Source organism: Delphinapterus leucas, chromosome 15, assembly GCF_059928025.1.
Source record: "Delphinapterus leucas isolate spDelLeu-1000000601 "Yukka" chromosome 15, BTC_Dleu_Yukka2, whole genome shotgun sequence".
Classification (NCBI taxonomy): domain Eukaryota; kingdom Metazoa; phylum Chordata; class Mammalia; order Artiodactyla; family Monodontidae; genus Delphinapterus; species Delphinapterus leucas.
This window is the reverse complement of record NC_143143.1, coordinates 72078599-72097290: the sequence shown is the minus strand read 5'-3', so window position 1 is coordinate 72097290 and position 18692 is coordinate 72078599. Positions and strand designations below refer to the sequence as shown.

Below are 18692 nucleotides of genomic sequence, written 5' to 3'. Positions count from 1 at the left end.
AGGAAAGTGACAGAACTACACAGACACATAAATTTCAATGAGTCTTTTAGACTAGTGGAATCTGATCTAGTGGGACACAGGAATAAACAATGAATGCGGGTGTGAGTTGCCGATATATTATTTTTTTCTGCTCGTTAACAGTATTTTGGTGGTCTTGATACCTTTGGTGGGCCTGCTTGCCTCCACACCTTCAGGGATGGAGAGCTCCTCCCAAGTGGATGTGTTTGGGGAAGGTTCTCCCTCTAATATAGCCAGAGTTTGCTCCGCTGGTCCAATCTGCCCTCAGGAGAAAGTGATCAAGTCCAATTCTTCCCTCAAGAGACAGCCCCCTCTTCTACAAGTTAATAGCCCCCAGTGTCTTCTCCAAGTTAACCCCCTATCCAAGAGTGGACCCAAAGCTTTTTGAAATGTTGATGAATAGAAGCACAGAGAAAACTGTTGTTTGTGAGCAGCCCACACCTTTCTGTTCCTACAGCAGATTTTAAATTCACCATTGGGGCAGTCCATGTATTTTACAAAAATCATCAGGATGTGCCCTTTTTGTAAGTGGGAAAACACTTCTGGTTTCAGCGGTATGGCACATTTTGCTAATAGGGAGCATTTTGTAGCACAGACACCCCAAAATCCTGGATAAAATATTACAAGGAAGGAAGGAAGGAAGGAAGCAGGCAAGCCAAGAAGGAAGGAGAGTAAATTCATGGCTGAACTTGAAAGAAGGGGAAGTCAGCAGGAGTCAGAAACAAAGATGGAAACAGAGCAACCAGGGGGTGGCCTGATGTCTCTCTTGTCCTGGAGGTGGTTGGATAGGGATTTGGATTTCATCACACACATAATGATGGGAGATGGGATCTTGGGTCCATGTGGTACTGGGAGTTGAAACTGAATCCCCTGTATAAAGACTGGATACCCCTGACCTGGGGGTCCCATGGTGGAAAAGGCAGGGGAGGTGCAAGTTTCCGAATATGATTAGCTTCAGGTCCTGCTTTCCCCCTGGACATAGGTGTATGGGTGTATGTTTTCCAAAGCATCAGAAACTGACAAAATTTATATTTGGCTTTGGGAATTGAAGCTTATATTTGCAACCACTAGGTAAATTTGTCTCAGTGAGGGCCAGAACTTCGGCTATTTCTGTTACCCCAGCCCTGCTAAATATCTGAATCTTGTTCTCAACCATACTGATAGAATTCATGTCTCATGATGCTACTGAAAAACCCAATGGGTGGGCTTCCCTGGTGGCGCAGTGGTTAAGAATCCGCCTGCCAATGCAGGGGACGTGGGTTTGAGCCCTGGTCGGGGAAGATCTCACATGCCATGGAGCAACTAAGCCCGTGCATCACAACTACTGAGCCTGTGCTCTAGAGCCCACGAGCCACAACTACTGAGCCTGCACACCACAACTACTGAAGCCTGTGCACCTAGAGCCCATGCTCCGCAACAAGAGAAGCCACTGCAATGAGAAGCCCGCGCACTGCAACGAAGAGTAGTCCCTGCTCGCTGCAACTGGAGAAAGCCCGCATGCAGCAACGAAGACCCAACGCAGCCAAAAAAATAAAATAAATTTTAAAAAACATTAAAAAAAAACAATGGGAAAAAAATCACTGGATTAAGCTTATTTTTTAAAAAATTTTGGTTGCGTTGGGTCTTCATCGCTACGTATGGATTTTCTCTAGTTGCGGTGAGCAGGGGCTACGCTTTTGTTGTGGTGAGCTGGCTTCTCATTGTGGTGGCTTCTCTTGTTGCGGAGCATGGGATCTAGGTGCGTGGGCTTCAGTAGTTGCAGCACACAGACTCAGTAGTTGTGGCACGTGGGCCTAGAGCACACAGACTTTAGTAGTTGCGGCGCACTGGTTCAGCAGTTGTGGCTCACAGGCTCTAGAGCACAGGCTCAGTAGTCGTGGCACACGGGCTTAGTTGCTCCGCAGCACGTGGGATCTTCCCGGACCAGGGCTCGAACCCATGTCCCCTGCATTGGCAGGCAGATTCTTAACCACTGCACCACCAGGGAAGTCCTTACTAGTTTTTAATTGGTGAACAAATGACCACAAAGTTAGTGGCTTATAACAATACAAATTAATTATCTTGTAGTTCTGGAGGTCAGAAATCCAAAATGGTGGTGCTGAACTCTTTTATCTTTTGCTTGTCCCTAGAACTCTTTCTCTCTCCTTCAAATTTAAATGATAGACTTGCTGGGTAGAGTATTCTTGGTTGTAGGTTTTTTACTTTTCATCACTTTAAATGTATCACACCACTCCCTCCTGACCTGCAGTTTCTGCTGAAAAGCCAGCTGATAGCCTTACGGGTGTTCCATTCTACTTCCCTTGCTACTTTTAAGATTCTCTCTTTGCCATTTTAATTACAATGTGTTTTGGTGTGAACCTCTTGGATTGATCTTGTTTGGGATTATCTTTGCTTCCTAGACCTTGATGTCTGTGTCCTTTCCCAGGTTAGGGTAGTTTTCAACCATTATTTCTTCAAACACGTTCTCTGCCCCTTCTCTTCTTCTCAGACTTAGTACATCTGATGTTGACCCAGAGGTCTCTTGAACTATCGTCACTTTTAAAAATTCTTTTTTTCTGTTCAGCTTGGGTTATTTCCACTACTCTGTCTTTCAATTCACTGATCTGTTCCTCCATATCATCTAATCTACTGCTGATTTTTTCTAGTGTATTTTTATTATTGCATTCCTCAGCTCTGTTTGGTTTTTCTTTATATTCTCTAACTCTTTGTTAAACTCCTCCCAGTGTTCATCCATTCTTCTGCTGAGTTGGTTGAGCATCTCTATGATCATTACCTTGAATTCTTTATTGGGTAAATTGCTTATCTCCACTTCGCTTAGCTCTTCTTTTGGAGTTTTGTCTTGTTCCTTTGGAACATATTTCTGTGTCTCCTTATTTTGCCTAAATCTCTTTTTATTTCTTTGTATTAGGTAGATCAGTTACATTTCCCTTTCTTGGAAAGGTGGCTTTATTAGATGTCCTATGGGGCCCAGCAGCACACTCCCCTCTGGTCACCAGCGCTGTATGCTCTAGGGGTGCCCCCGTGTGGGCTCTGTGGCCCTTCTGTTGGGCAGAACTGATTACTGTGGGTGCAGTGGTAGGTGAGGCAGACCCCTGGGCCACAGCTGGCTGTGGGGCTGGGGTGTTCTGGGACTGATGCTGGCCTGCTGGCTGGTGGGTTAGCACCTGGCAATAATAGGCCACAGCGAGGACTCCAAAATGGCGCTTGCCAGCACCAGTGACCTCATGGTAGAAGGAGCGCCCCAAAATGGCTGCCACCCATTTCTGTATGCCCCCGGGGGGAGTCTCACTTGCCTCCTGCCTCTCTGGGAAGCTCTCCAAGGTCAGCAAGTGGGTCTGACTCAGGCTCCTGAGAATAAAGCAGCAACCAGGGCTCCTGGGAGAAATGCCTGATTGCAGGTTTGGGACTAGATATATGAGCCTGGAAATCTTACACCAGAAAGCAAAAAAACTGCTAAGATTATTAGGGTTGTTTCAAAAGAACTCAGGAAGCAACTTAAATTGACTCCCACTGATCAAAGATAGAATAAAGCAACATCAAAAAGAACTGCAGTGGGTTGAAAAAAAGTTTTAAAATCAAGGGTTCATGGATTAATGGATCTTGACAAAGATCCTGACAAAGATCAGTGGCTGCCAATATGAACAACAAGAGATGAATCAGAATCTTATAAAAAGCCTCCAGAATAATGGGTCTCAAATTTGAGCGTGCCCCAGATTCACCTGGAAGGCTTGTTAAAACACCTATGGCTGGGCTCCACCTACAGTTTGATTCAGTGAGTCTGGGGTGGGGCTTGAGAAATTGCATTTCTAACAAGTTCCCAGGTGATGCCGATGTTACTGATTCAGGAACCACACTTCCAGAACCACTGCTCTAGGTTTATTAATTCACAGGGAATGCAGGGGACAGAACACGCTAAAGGATGCCACGAGAATGCAATCAGTGAAATCAAGACCAGGAAACTACTCAACAGTGACCTTCAAGAAATACACTGCAGAAACAAAAAACAAAAAAACTCCAAATACAGTGCAAGGAAAAAAACCTGGAGGACCCTATAGATAAATGGGACTTAAGATGTCTTTTTAGAGGTATATATTGAACCATCTTCAGCTGAAATGTCTAGGATTTCCTTCAAAAGTATCTATAGAGAAAGTGGATAGGCATCTAGATAGTTAAAGCTGGATGCGTGCACAGGAGGTCCATCACACTATTCTCTAGGCGGTGTTTGAACTTTTGTATAAAAGTAGCAGCAATATATTTAAATAGTACACGCAAGGCTGTTCGTGAATGACTGGAAAGGGGTAGTGACATTTCTAATACTTGGGCACCATATTCAGCAACTCTGCTTTACCTTTTTCTCACCTGGCTAGAACATTAAGGTTTGACTATTCTAATCATGGAAATTTTTATTTCATCTTTGGCTGCACCGCTCGGTGTGCGGGATCTTAGTTCCCCGAGTGGGGATCGAACCCGAGCCCTTGGCAGTGAAAGCGCGGAGTCCTTAAGCACTGTACTGCCAGGGAGTCTCCTGGAATGGTTTACAACACAGGCAGCTACTATTTCACAAGTGACTGTGCCAGCTGCTCTGATGATCGCACTCACTGCCTACAATGTGGGAAGACACTTTCATAGCTGAGGACAGTTTTCTATTGCATACTCCTCTCATCTACGTAAAAGTTACCTCCAGCTCCCTTTCGGCCCTTGGCCAGGGGAACCACTGTCCTGGTTTCCACAATAACGGAGTACAAATTGATGCCATCAAAGCTCTCCGTTCAGTAACTTTGTCAGTCTCCAAAAGGATTCCTTCCCCTCCTAAAACCCAAACACCCCTTCTTTAGATCGGACCTTTAAAACAGTCTACCCCCCACAGAAAGCACCCTGACAGAATGCCAATGAACAAAACTTAGAAAATCAACAAATGTTAATAGTGGGTGACAGTTTGATAGGAACTGGGTATTGAATAGGCTCTGGTTATCTCCCACAAATTATTGACTATAAAGGGAAAAAGCGACTTCATAATTGATTCAGGTTATTATCACAATGCGCCACTAGATATGATGCACTGAGGACGGTCTCATTCTTGTGATATTTCTGCCAAAAATGCAATCATGAGGAGACATCAGACAAACCCAAATTGAGAAAACTTCTACAAAATAACCACCCTTTACTCTTCAAAAATGGCAAGGTCAAGAAAGGCCAAGGACCTGTTCCAGTTTAAAAGAGACTAAATAAAACCATGACAACTAAATGCAGCAAATGATCCTGGGCCAATTGAAAAAAAAGTATAAAGGATGTTATAGACAACTGACAAAATATAAATACTGTGGATGAGATAAGATTATATCAAAGCTATTTTCCTGGTTTTGACAGGCAGACACTATAGTTATATGAGAATGTCCCTGGAAATACACAAAATTTTAGGGATAAAACAGAAAGATATAACTTACCTTCCAGAGGGTTTAGGAAAAAACAGCGTAAATGAAACAAAATATTATTGGTGAATGGCAAAGGGTATGTAATTTTTTGTACTATATTGCAAGTTTTTCCTAATTTTGAAATTTTATCAAAATAACTATAAAAGAAGCCTGCTCATTCATGCCTCTTCAATGCTTTTCACTAAGAGGAATTGAGTATCTGAAATAGATATTGACACTTTAGGGCTGTTAAGAACTGAACCAGGATTTAAATCCTGCCTGTTAACAACTTCCCATACAAATAACATACCTTTCTCAGTAATGATCTCAAAAATGGGTGCAAGTTTCTGGATGTTAACAATAAATAATATAAATTACATGTGAGAGTTTCTTAGTAGAAAGTATAATACTTAAATATCACTTGACTTTGTAAAATTCAGATGAGCTATGATCAAACTACCTGGGAAACATTAATTTTACCAGGTTTGCATCTCCAGAAAGATGCATAAGAAACTAGTAATCCTGGCTTCCTCCAAGGGGTCAAGGATGGAATTTACTGTTTATTAACTTTTTGTATTTACCTTCTGATTTTTGAACCATGATTCCTTTCTATTCACTTTATCACTTTATCAAGTACTATGCTGGGGGCCCATCTGTGAAGTTGTTATAAGCCAGCCAGGCAAATCTAAACAAGCTATTTAGGATCTAGAAGACCAATTAACACAACTGCAAATACACATCCTTTTAGTGAATGGAAGCATACATGGTGTTAGGGACACAAAGATGTATCTTGTTCAAGAAGATGTGGTTGCTGCCTCAAAAAGCTCAATATTTTGGGACTTCCCCGGCGGTCCAATGGTTAGGACACCTCGCTTTCACTGCCGAGGCTGCGGGTTCGATCCCTGCTTGGGAAACTGAGATCCCACAAGCCGCACAGCTTGGCCGAAAAAAAAAAAGCAAGTCGCAGAACACACTCATGGTATGAATAGCTTACTGAAGCACATAGGAATTACGACTGGAGAAGTCTGGGCAAATACACTGTGTTAGAAGCAGCTACCTTAGTAAGTGGGCTCTAAAAGAGTGATACTTTATATTCCAAGGACATACTACTTTTGTAATTAAAAATTAAATCAGGAACTTAAAACATTCCACAAGATTTGTGTACAACCACAAAACCTGGATGAAGGTAGAAAACAATGCTTTCTGAAAGCAATGTAAATAAAAGTGAAATTAGGTGGGAAAAGATGACTGGGCTCCCTAGTTTATCTGAGTAATTGTCACAGAAAATGTTCAAACTGCTACAAGGTAACAATGGGTAAATTCTGTGTGAAAACTAAAGCAGGGCAATAGCAGAGACTTAGCATGTTTAGTCCTTCGTAGCAGCATAGTTACTTATTATGGTACTGTTCTAAGTACTTCTCACATATTAACCTTTCATCTTCACCACCCATGAGGGGTTACCCCTACCACTTTGCAGATGACACTGAAGCACGATGTTAAGTACTTGCCCCAGTTAAACCATCTACTATGTTGATCCTAACCTCATGTTTCTGAGGAGCTGAAAACAAGACCTTTTCTCATACTCAATTCAGGAATGAAACTTGCCAACGGCAACTCAAATTCAAAAAACCATCTGCCAAATACGTGGCGCTAAGCGGGAATACACAATAAACTCAAAACAAACCTTTCCCTCAGCGAACATTTTATTGAAGTAATAAAGCACAAAGCAGGTTAACAAAGTGGGAGAAAGAAGATGCCAAGAGAAAAGATGGTAACAACACAGGAGTGGAACATTAAGTCACAGGAGCAGGAAGGACTGGAACTGGCCATAAAGGCACTATGGCATGTCCACACGCTATCACATAAAAGAAAGGGGGATCCAGTTATCATTCACTTCTAGTTTGCTCTCCACCAGGTTAATACTCCATCCAGCCACAGATGAACATGTGGCAAGTTGTAGAGACTCAGATTCTACTTCAAAGTTAGCAAGGAACTAAACATTTCACTGGTCAAGTGGGCCAGTGTTATAAATACAGTGGTTTAGCACGTCCAATGATGTAGGTCCACAGGTGTGGGATAGGAACCAGAATTTTAATAAGTTGGCCTTTGCTGCTGAATTCTTATGGATGCAGACATTTACCTATACAATTACCCACGGGGTCGGGGGGGGGGGGAGCTAACAGTGCAAACAAACCTGACTACCATGCGATGGAATATCGACACAAGAAAGCCCAGTTGAAGGATGCTGCATACTTTTAGAAAGCCTAATTTCACATTGTAGTACTCCCCTCTTTCATTTCAACAGGCTGTGGTTTTAAAAGCTTTTGTTCTTTCGCTGAAAACAAGAGAACTTTGGTCAAAGCCAATTCTTAAAAGTAACTTGTCCTTAAATGTAATTTGAAAGGCAGTGGAGGCTTGCTTCCTCATGTAAGAGTCCTAACTTTTGTTCTTTCAAACAGGCAAATCAATGAACTATAATTACAGATACCAGTTTCTTCTCTCAAAATCTGAAGTTTATATTGAAAAAAAAACCCAAACAAACCATATTTCTTAAGAACATCTAAAAAAAATATATCAAAAGCATTAAAGAAAATAAGGTCTTGGAAGAAGCATCAACCTTCTGGGGCACTATGTTCCTAAGATTAGGCTCTAAGATTTCATAACAGGAAGCCCAGTAATTATTAGAACAAGTCTTTTTACATGAGCAAACACTAGCAGTTACAGTGTCACTTTGGCATCTAGATCTTTGACTCAACCTTTTCCACACAGTCTCAATTTGATTAGGCTTGCCTTCTGGATTATCTGAACCTACAAACCAACTCTAGATTATGATGCTTTCTAGTCCCCCCTGCAGCACAATGAGTGGTACCCACCACACCCTAACACTACCCAGCCCTTAACACCTTATATAGAGTGACAGCTCCCAGGCAGATGTTAAAGCTGAGCCATATAACCTACATCTTAATTTCAGACTAAGATTAATGAGTGCTTTTAATGAAATTACCTTATTTAAAGAATCTGAAGAGAGATATATATATATATATCTATATATATATAAGGTAATTCATTTCTCAAACTGCAATCTCAACTAACTAGGCTTAACGGATGTATGGACTAATTGGTAACCCAGTAACTCCTACAAATTTGCAGTATTATAAAATTTGGTTTCCACAGTATTCATTACCCTTCATGACGAAGTACAAAAGTTTAGGGTTAACCCATTTAAATTTTTTCCAAGCCAACCACATAAAGTTCTACAAGGATGATCTAACCAATTATCACAGAACCCCACTAACTAAAGGGGACTGACTTGTTAGGTGGAATTTTACTTTAATCAGTAAAACTGATTTATCAAGCGATCTGTTTTAAGTGCCTGTTAAGGATCTTTCAGTAGAAAATGAAATATTTGCTTTTCCATTTTGAATAACACACCAAATTTCTGATCAAAGAAAGGTTACTTCCATTTTTACATAACAAACATTAAAGACCACGGAACCTTATTCTAACAAAACACTAATTACAATGACCACTTCCAGAAAGTGGGATTACCAGGCTAGATAAGATCCCAAACAACAGGAACTATTTTTTGAAGAGTTCAATCAATTTAAGTTTGAAAAAGTTTTCACTATTTAAAAAATCTATTAATTTAGGAAAAATTGTAGAACAGATCGACTATAAAATCTTTTATTTTTAACTTAACCTGTTTAGGGGGCCAATATGACTTTGGCAAATTTGAATAACAGGACAAAATAATGTTATCCAAATTGAATAATTTATTGCTGGTCTGAGACTTGCCTTGTTTTACACTTAAGTAGAATTTACATTACTTCCACAGATAGCAGATAATCAATATTTGAAGGAATTTAAGAGTGACCTATTCAATAAGGCAATCATCTTGGTAGCAAACTTTTATTGAAATCTTACATAACTCAAGCTTTATAAAAAGCCAACATAATTGGAAATTGGGTTCTCCCTCTAAAGCCTTAAGTGTTCAAAGCTTGAAACGGTTAATTTAAAATTAAGCAAACATAACAATGACAGGAACCCCTGCAGCAGATGCTGCTGAAATACTTAAAAAAATCTAAATGAGCTTAATCTTTACAAAAGTTATTTTAGCTCAAAAGCTATAAAATCAAAGTTATCTTAATTCTACAAAGGGAGAAGATCTTTGACTTCATGCCATTTCTTTAGAATCTCATCTTTTTCATCAAATTTGGCTACAAATCCAATTTTTGTATGCCCCTGTTTTCGGGAGACTCTTCTTGCAGAAGAGGCCGAGTACAAACGTGGAAGAGTAACTGCCTAAGCAAGTAGGAAAGTGTTCCGTAATAGTGTGCAAAGAATGTAGAGTTCTGGGTTAATCTCTGGAACTCGATCTGGATCGTGACCTTGACTTTGAATGAGATCTAGAATGGGATCTTGAAGCTCTTTTTGGTGGAGGGGACACAGAACGGGCCTTTGAGGGTGGAGCAGGTAGGGGTGAATTGGAACGAGACTGGCTCCTTGATCTGGATTTTGACTTTATATCACCTTTCCCATTTTCTTTGGGGGAACGAGATCGAGAACGAGACCTGCTTCGAGATTTCTCATATTCATCCTTCGATCTGCTCCGAGAGCGCGAACGGGAGCCTCGATCAGACTTAGGTTTAGATTTGCTTTTTGATCTAGATTTCCTGCCTTTTGAACGAGAACGTGATCGACCTTTGCTCCGAGACCTGGATCTAGACAATAAAAGCCAGATTTTTTTTTCAGTACCTTGCCAAACACATAAGCACTCTATAAACATAAAGTATGTAATTCAGAAAAACACTCAAGAACACATTTACCGGGAGCGACTTTTTGAGATACTTCGAGATCTACTGCGGCTGCTCCTACGACTCCTACTTCGTGACCTTCTTCTAGACCGTGACCTGTAACAAGAAACGTGACAATAAATCTTTATCTCAAGACATCCTGATGTGAATGTTTGTACCATTTATGAAAAATAGACTAACCAACAATTGCTCCAATGATGCAACAAAAGAAACTAAGAACTGACCTAATTTCAATTAAGCAGCAATTGAAACACTGCTGATTGAATTTTTCTTTATTTGTGGCAAATACTGTTTCCTCCCTTCTCCATATCCTTCAATAAGTTACCTTGATCTGCTTCCAGAATAAGACCGCCTGTGGCTTGTTCGTGGTTTATCTTCAATTAGTCTAATATTTCTCCCATTGATTTCCGTACCATCCAGCTTATCCAAAGCACGCTTCATGTCAGAGTAGGAGCGAAACTCAATGACGCCTTCATTTGTGCGTTCTTTGTGAGCATCCGCATAGGTTACTTCACCTGCTTGTCTCATGAAATCCTAAAAAGAGCAACAAGACTGGTCAGACCCAAAAATCTAAAGAAAAAACAACTATGCGTTAAATCCAATCCTCAGAAATGAAAGAGCAATACAAAACCCTACCTTTTAGCCATTAGTCATATCTTTTTCACCTCACATTATAGCACTCACCTTTAAATCTTGCCAACTGCAACGACTAGAAAGATTTTCTACAATAAGCCTGAATTCTGTGCGTACAGGTGGTCCATATTTGTCTCTGCCAGAGGTTCTCCGACTGCTGTATCCACCTCCACCACCTTTATCACATGAAGAGAACAATTAGATGCTTTGTAGTGATAGGGATACAAGTTTTTGAAAGTTAGTACAAACATATCAACTTTTATTTACTGGAGTAGGACTTTGCTACTATATTGCTAAACCTTTGATACAGTTGTGATTTGCCATAAATTAAATTAAGGGCAAGTCAAATAGACTAAATCCAACTAAACTCTCCTACATTCTGTTAGAAAGTGACTGCTCCTTTATTCAATTTACCTCGCTAAGTTTTATTTTACAGAACATTGTAAAATATAAAACTTAACTGATTACATGCATTTCTACATTTTACAAAAATGTTTACTAGTTACACTAAGTACTTACATCACAGTGTGAGGTTTTTGGTGGTGGTTTGGCCACAAAACACGCAAGGTAACAGTCACCTAGTTCAGATTAACCAGTTTTGTCTAACCCTTGGAATCCTCACCATCACCCTGCGTCTAATGGCAAAAGGCTGCTGTCGTCATGGCTTCCGGTAAGGTCAGCCAAAGGGTCATAGGGCAAGGGTCACACAATGTATGGAAAAGCCAAGGCCAATCAGGAAAGGCAGTCATCTTAGCCTCAGTGGACACAGCCTCAGCCCCATTGGTCACTTTCAAATTGAAACATCAAGGACTTGTTAAAAAGTTTGAATTCAACATGCAACAATTTCAACATCAAACATTTAACATAACCAAAAATCCCCCCACCTCCTCCCAATAACATGCCCCAACTAGTTCAAATACAGCATAAAGCTCATTTAAATCTACTTTGTGGTAGACTACCACATTACTTCTAAAGAATATTTCCTTTGGCCCCCGCCAATTTGAATAACACTAAAATCTACTCTTAAAACCCCACCCCCTTTCCCGCCCCGACCCCACCTCCACCCCAGCCTGTCCCCAAACTTCTAGGCTAAATCATTCACATTCCCAGCTAATGCACTGACAGGTAAGTAAGGGGCATGCAACAAATACAGCCATCCCTCACTTCCTCCGTAGGCAGAGCCCACGACAGTGCTGACAGGGGCCCAGCACGTCACCCCCTCCCAGCTTAGCAACCCCGCCCCCAAACACCCAAACCCTGGCTAGGCAAAACCCACCACCCAATCCCCGCGCTCCGGCGTCCCGTGTCTTCACCGGGCAGGCGCGAAGGCAGCGGGCCCCGGGGACACCCGAGTCAAACGACCCCGGCCACCGCGCCTGCCCGGCTGGGAGGCCCCACCCCGGCCCCCCTAAGCCTGCGCCCGCCCCCCGGGGTCCCAAGGACGCGGAGCGCGCGGGGGTGGGACTCACTGCGGCTTCCGTAGCTGTAGCCGTCACGATCGCGGCGCGGGCCCCGGGCGTGCTCCACGATCACGCGCTCGCCGCAGAGCTCCTTGCCGTTCAGCTCGTAAACGGCGTCGTCGGCGTCGCGGGAGTCCTCGAACTCCACGAAGCCGTACCTGAGGGGCGGTGCGAGGGCGGGAGACCGGCGGGAGTCGTTAGGCCGGGGGCGCGCACGCACGCGCCCCCGCTCCCCCCGCGCGCTCCCGCAGCCCCGCGCCGCCGCCATCTTGGCGGCCCTGCCACGCGGCGCCGCGGCCTTGGCCGTCTCCTCCTTCCGGCGTTGCCCTGCCGCCGCAGGCCCGGGGCGCTGCGGGCGGACGTGGGCACCCAGGCCAGACTCACCCATTTTTAAGGTCTATTTCGAGAAGGCGGCCATAGCCACTGAAAAAGCGCTGGATGTCCTTCTCCCGGACGTTGTAGCTCAGGCGTCCTATGTAGACGCGCGGCATGTCCGTGGCGGGCGAGGGGCCCGAGGGCTGGCTGTCGAACGGCGGACCGCAAGGCAGAAGCCGCGGTGCGGGTGCGGGGACGGCGAGAGCCCGGACACACACCTCCCTCCGCAGCGGCGGCCGAGTCCAGCCACACAATGGTGCGCGCGCGCCTGGGCTACGCTATAAGGGCGGGCGGCTGTGGGTGGGGCCCGGCGTGTGGCGTCAGCGCGCTGCACCTACCCTCCCGCGCTTTAAGCCGGAGCGCTGGGCGCGAGGGTGACTTGCGAGTTCTTCGCCCGCCAAGTTTTGGGGAAGTGAGGTTCTACCAGCTCACCGAATTTTCTCCACACATCCTTGTAAACGTCGTATTCCGTCTCCAGCCGCGGACTTGTTTTCTAATTTGTACTTAAAATAAAAAAACGAACCGTTCCTCTGTGTGATCTCTCCAGGACGGGCGCTAGGAGAATCCCTTTTTTCATTGGTTCTCGAGGTTGTCATAATAGGCCTCCGCGGTCTCTGATTGGTCCCGGGAAACGAGGCTCGAATTTTCTCCGCGGGTCGCTCGGCTCACGTTCGGCTGGTGGGGAAGGTGCTTTCGGACACAGTCGATTAGGTACCCTTTTCCACAGCGTACGAGGTTTGCGCTCCGAGGTCGTGGGGACCCGGCCGGGCGCGCACAACCCTGCTGGCTTCTATCCCTCTTGGTCTCACAGCCGTCATCGTGGTCTCACAGCCGTCATCGTTGTCTCACTTCACCGCCTCCCTGTACGTCCACCTCTCCTTCCATGGGTCTTTCTTGGAGCACTGGCACCTGGAGCCACCTATAGATTGAGGTGTATATGGCAGTCTCACGCTCGCTGTAATTGCCGACGAAAGGAGCAGGGCCAAGGCCTCAGGCCCAAGAAAGTTGAGCAAGACCTGGCAGTCCTGCCCCAGAGGTACGCTCATGTTCTCCCCACTGTGGAGAGTCCGTTGTCCCAACGCGATCCCTTCCCCCATTGGTTTGGAAGGCATCTTATCTATGTGGCAGAAACGCACATTTTGGAGTTTATCACTAGAGATGCCATTTAAAGCTGGAGAACTAGATGAAAACCACAGAGGAATAAGTTTAAGTGGAGAGCAGAAGACCCTGGAGTCCTCTGAAACTTCAGTTCAGGAAAAGGTGCTGGGAAGAAGTGACCAGAGAGGTGGGAAGGAGAGCTGGAGGGCGTGGTGTCAAACAAGCTGAGAGGGAATGGCATCACGGCGATAATACTGGCTGTTTAGGTATCTCCGTATATTCCAGCTCTTCGTGAGTGGGGCAACCTTGATATTCTACAGGTTCTGTTGGAAGGGGGCGATTTTGCCCCCACCAGGGGACATTTGGCAAAGTCTGGGGGTCTGTTGGCTGTCACGACTAGGGGAGGGTGAGTGTTAATAACTGGCATCTGACTGTAGAGGCTACACTGTCTGTGCTTAAAGTTAGGTAAGTAAAATATATAGGTGGATCTTAAAAAAGTTGTGTGTGGCATATAGTAATTAGGGAAAGAAGAATTAACGGGATAACATTTTTTTCACTCATTGAATTGTCAATATTTTAAAGTTTGTTCAAATTCATTGTTGGAGGGGAATTCCCTGGCTGTCCAGTGGTTAGAACTCCATGCTTTCACTGCCTTAGCGCACAGGTTTGATCTCTGGTTGGGGAACTAAGATCCCACAAGCCACGCAAAAATTCATTGTTGGCAAGAGGTGAACCAGGAAATGCCACTCTGAATATTCCTTTTGGGAAGGTAATGGGGTGGTACTTAGAAGCATATGGGGAGTGGGGTGTCACCTCCTCTCTCCTTTCAGTTCATTTGCCCAAAGAGAAAGATGTAGCTGATGTCCTCCACACTCTCTCACCTCTCTTTCTCCAGAGCCCAGTGACTACTCCTTTTTTTTTTTTTGGTCGCGCAGCAGCATGTAGGATCTTAGTTCCCCGACCAGGAATTGCAGTCATGTCCCCTGCAGGGGAAGCACTAGACTGCCAGGAAGTACCACCCACTGACTACTCTTAACAAAAAATTTGAATTGCCTAAGAGGAAACAGTCTCAAGTAGCATCATTGAAGGGAGTGTTGGGTCATCAGCTTTCTGTGGAGTCTTGCTGATAATCTAACTCACCTCTGTTGATATTTTGGAAGAACAACTCAAAGGAGAAATGATGGATGTACAGCATGTGGCGGTGTCTGAAGTGTCTATAAACATGGTGGCAGATAAAGGTCACTGCTCATTTGAAAGTTGTGGAGTGCTGACAGGAGTCTGTCAGAAAGAGAGGGAGAGAAGCCTCAATCTGATACAGAAGAGAGTTAATAACTTCAAATCCATAATTACCCAGATTGTAAAGTACAGTCTGGAGCAGGGCATAGTTGTGATTTTCAATCCAGTGGGTATTCTTACTTTTGGAAACCAAAAGTTTTTCCCAAGCTTTGAAGTGATGTAAGCTGGATTCTGATAGGCTGTCTTATGTTTGAAAAAATTTATCATTCCAGAGGCTGTCAATTTGAATGGATTTTGGGAAAACATGGCAACTCAAGAGGGTGGAGTGCAATGACTGTGGCAAGCTATGGCCCCAGACCAAATCAGGCCTGCTTTCGGGTTTTGTAAATAAAGTTCTATTAGAGCATCGCCACACCCTCTTACTTACCTAGTATATGAGATTCCCCAGAACTTATTCATCTTAGAGCTGGGAGTGTGTAACGTTTGACCTGCATCTCCCAATTTCTCCCACTCCCCAGCCCCTGGCAACCAGTATTCTACTCTGTTTCTATAAGTTCGACTTTTTTGGACTCTGTGTATAAGTGCGAACACGCAGTATTTGTCTTTTTCTGTCTGACTTACTTGGCTTAGTATAATGCCCTCAAGGTCCACCTGTGTTGTAGCAAAAGGCAGGGTTTCCTTCTTTTTTATGGCTGAATAACATTCCATTGTGTGTGTGTATATATCACATTCCTCACATTTTTTTTCTTTTTGGCCACGCAGTGAGGTACTTAGGATCTTAATTCCCCAACTAGGGATTGAACCTGCGCCCCTGCAGTGGAAGTGCAGAGTCTTAACCACTCGACTGCCAGGGAAGTCCCTCCCCACGTTTTCTTTTCTTTTTTTTTTTTAAATTAATTAATTTTATTTATTTTTGGCTGTGTTGGGTCTTCGTTTCTCTGCGGGGGCTTTCTCTAGTTGTGCCAAGCGGGGGCCACTCTACATCGCGGTGCGCAGGCCTCTCACTATCGCGGCCTCTCTTGTTGCGGAGCACAGGCTCCAGACGCGCAGGCTCAGTAGTTGTGGCTCACGGGCCTACTTGCTCCGCGGCATGTGGGATCTTCCCAGACCAGGGCTCGAACCCGTGTCCCCTGCATTGGCAGGCAGATTCTCAACCACTGTGCTACCAGGGAAGCCCCCCTACGTTTTCTTTATCCATTCTTTTGTTGATGAACACTTAAGTTGTTTCTATGTGTTGGCTACTGTGAATAATGCTGCAGTGAACATGAGAGTACAGTTATCTCTTTGAGACAGCACTTTCATTTCTTTTGGATATACTGTATACCCAGAAGTGGAATTGCTGGATCATATAATAAGTCTATTTTTAATTTTTTAAAGAACCTCCACATTGTTTCCATAGTGGCTGCACCAATTTACACTCCCACCTTCTCCCCGCATCCTCACTTTTTGATCATAGCCATTCCGACAGGTGTGAGGTGATACGGTGATCACCCACTTTAAACCAGCATCCCTCCGTGTACTTTCTTACCCTGTTGTATTTTTCTTTATCAAACTTTCACCACGTGACATGTATTTATTTACGCTCTCCCCACCCCCACTAGAGCATGAGAGTCATTAGCACGGAGATGTCGTCTGTCTCTTCACTGCTGTATCCCCAGTATGGAGGAAAGTGCCAGGCCCACAGTAAGTGCTCAGCGTGGTAACTGTTCAGAGCCCAGGAACTGAGGCTGTCCATCCAGCAGATACCCGCACTGAAGGGCTCACTGGGACATGCTGGTGGGATGGAATCTTCCTCCTTCTGGCTCGTGCTCACCCACTCGTGTCGCCCATACACTCACCCGCTCTGAGGGCTGAGAGGTGTGCAGAGATGTCCACTCCAGACCCCACACTTCCTCCACCCAAACTTATCTAGACAGAGGGAGAAGGCTGGGGTGCCTATGGAGACACCAGAATTCTCACACATTGTCAGTAGGGATGCAACTTAATACAGCTGCTTTGGAAGACTGGCTGGTAGGGTCCACTAAAGGGGAAACCTGCTAGTGCTTACCCCATGACCTAACAATCCCACACCCAACAGAACCATGTACCTTTGCTCTCCTTAGGGAACGTGCTAGAAATTCACAACAGCATAATGTGTAGCAGCCCCCAAATTGGAAATCACTCAGATGCCATCAACAGGAGAATGGACAAATTAGTTGTGGTTTATTCACACAGCAACGAGAAGGAATTACAACCATACACAGCAAAATCAGTGGCTCTCACAACGATGTAGCCCTCTGAGCGAGATGCACGGGAATCCGTACTCTATGATTCCATGTATATAAAACTGAAAAGAGCAACCAAAACTAGGCTATGGTGTTAGAAGTTAGGACCGGGAGTCTGGGGAGTGACTAGAGAGGAGGCTTCTGGCGTTCTGGTCATATTTTGTTTCTTGAGCTGGGTGCTAGTTACACAGTGTGCTGTGTTTGTGAGAATTCATTCAGGTGTACGCTTATGACTTGTGCACCTTGCTGTATGTGTGTGGTACTTCAATGGAAAATTTAAAAAAAAAGATAAATCTCTCGCAAAGAAAATTGTAACTTACTTGACCTGGAGCCCTCTGGATCCTGCTGGGGACTAAAGGTCTACTGAGGACTTGATTCATAATTTTTGCCCATGAATGTTGATTTGAATCCATTAGTTGCTGTGTTTGCTTCCAAATGGTTTTCTGTAAGCTAATGGCTCCTTGGCTGGGAAGATGTGGCTCTGTCGCCACCTGGTGGCTATTTGTTATTACAGTGGTAGATAAATTCCACCTGCTGCCTCGTCCACGCCTCTTGAAGCTCAGTGACAAGGTCTTTGAAGGTCCCTGAATCCAAATCTTCTAATTCTCAAGCCCTTACCCAGAGGTTTTCTGGCCCTTACTTGAACACCTCCCCTGATGGACAGTTCACTGACTAACTGGGCAGCCAAGTCCATTCTTGGACATCTTGCACTGTGATTAAATTCTTTGTAGAAAGTAAAAAAGTTGCTGCCTTGAACTGTCTACCCACTGGTTCTGATTGTGCCTCCGAGGCTGTTCAGTAGCCACATCTGTTTCCCACACATAGGTCTTTCAGATGTTTGGGGGCAGCACACAGACCCTCTCCCTGTTCATGCCCCCTCTTTTGGCTAAATGTCTACAGTTTCCGCCAAATCTTTCCTGGGGCCTGCTTTCAAGTCCATTTGTCACCTTGGCTGCCGGCTGCTCGTGTGTGGAGACTCATCTGTGGTCCTCTTCAGGTGCCGGCCCTAAGAGCCAAGCTCACCCCCTTGGGCTTGTCTGGACGTGCCCGTTGCTGCTGCCGCCATACTGTTCTCAGGGCCAGTTAAGAGCTTTGGCCGCTGTTGGCATAGGTGGCGGCTGCTGTCTTATTCCTCACTCAGCCCTGCCTCTCTTGCTGTGCGGAACCAAATGGGGATTGAGAAGCTCCTGGAATACCCCACTGTGGCAAAAAATGTTTGTCTTGTGAATGGAAGCAGGCTAGGCAGCAGGATGGAAATCCAGTGCTCATAGGCAGGTGGACTCGGAATCATTGCTCCAATTTCTGGGGCAGCCGGGAGGCAGAAGTGCCGATGAGAAAGGTCCGAGTTGGCCATGTGTCAGGTGAAGAGCACGAGGCCGTGGA

At 44.7% G+C, this 18692-nt stretch overlaps 1 protein-coding gene across 1 annotated transcript; it reads right to left on the bottom strand.

The window, feature by feature from the left end:
* Positions 1-7114: 7114 nt before the first annotated feature.
* On the bottom strand, positions 7115-13264 carry SRSF6 (serine and arginine rich splicing factor 6). The gene is made up of 6 exons (XM_022592373.3): positions 12721-13264; positions 12346-12494; positions 10928-11052; positions 10569-10777; positions 10256-10339; positions 7115-10150 (listed from the first exon to the last, which is right to left on the bottom strand). Exons 1-6 carry the CDS (start codon positions 12825-12827, stop codon positions 9787-9789), a joined length of 1038 nt encoding a protein of 345 aa, XP_022448081.1. The 5' UTR covers positions 12828-13264; the 3' UTR covers positions 7115-9786.
* Positions 13265-18692: the final 5428 nt, after the last annotated feature.

Excerpts from the sequence above, each read along its gene's own strand:
- SRSF6 (XM_022592373.3), bottom strand. The coding sequence starts at position 12,827 with ATGCCGCGCGTCTACATAGGACGCCTGAGCTACAACGTCCGGGAGAAG. Across the intron at positions 12,495-12,720 it reads GAAATAGACCTTAAAAATGG|GTACGGCTTCGTGGAGTTCG; the intron begins GTGAGTCTGGCC and ends ACCGCCCCTCAG. Across the intron at positions 10,151-10,255 it reads ATCTCAAAAAGTCGCTCCCG|ATCCAGGTCTCGGAGCAAAG; the intron begins GTAAATGTGTTC and ends TTTATTGTCTAG.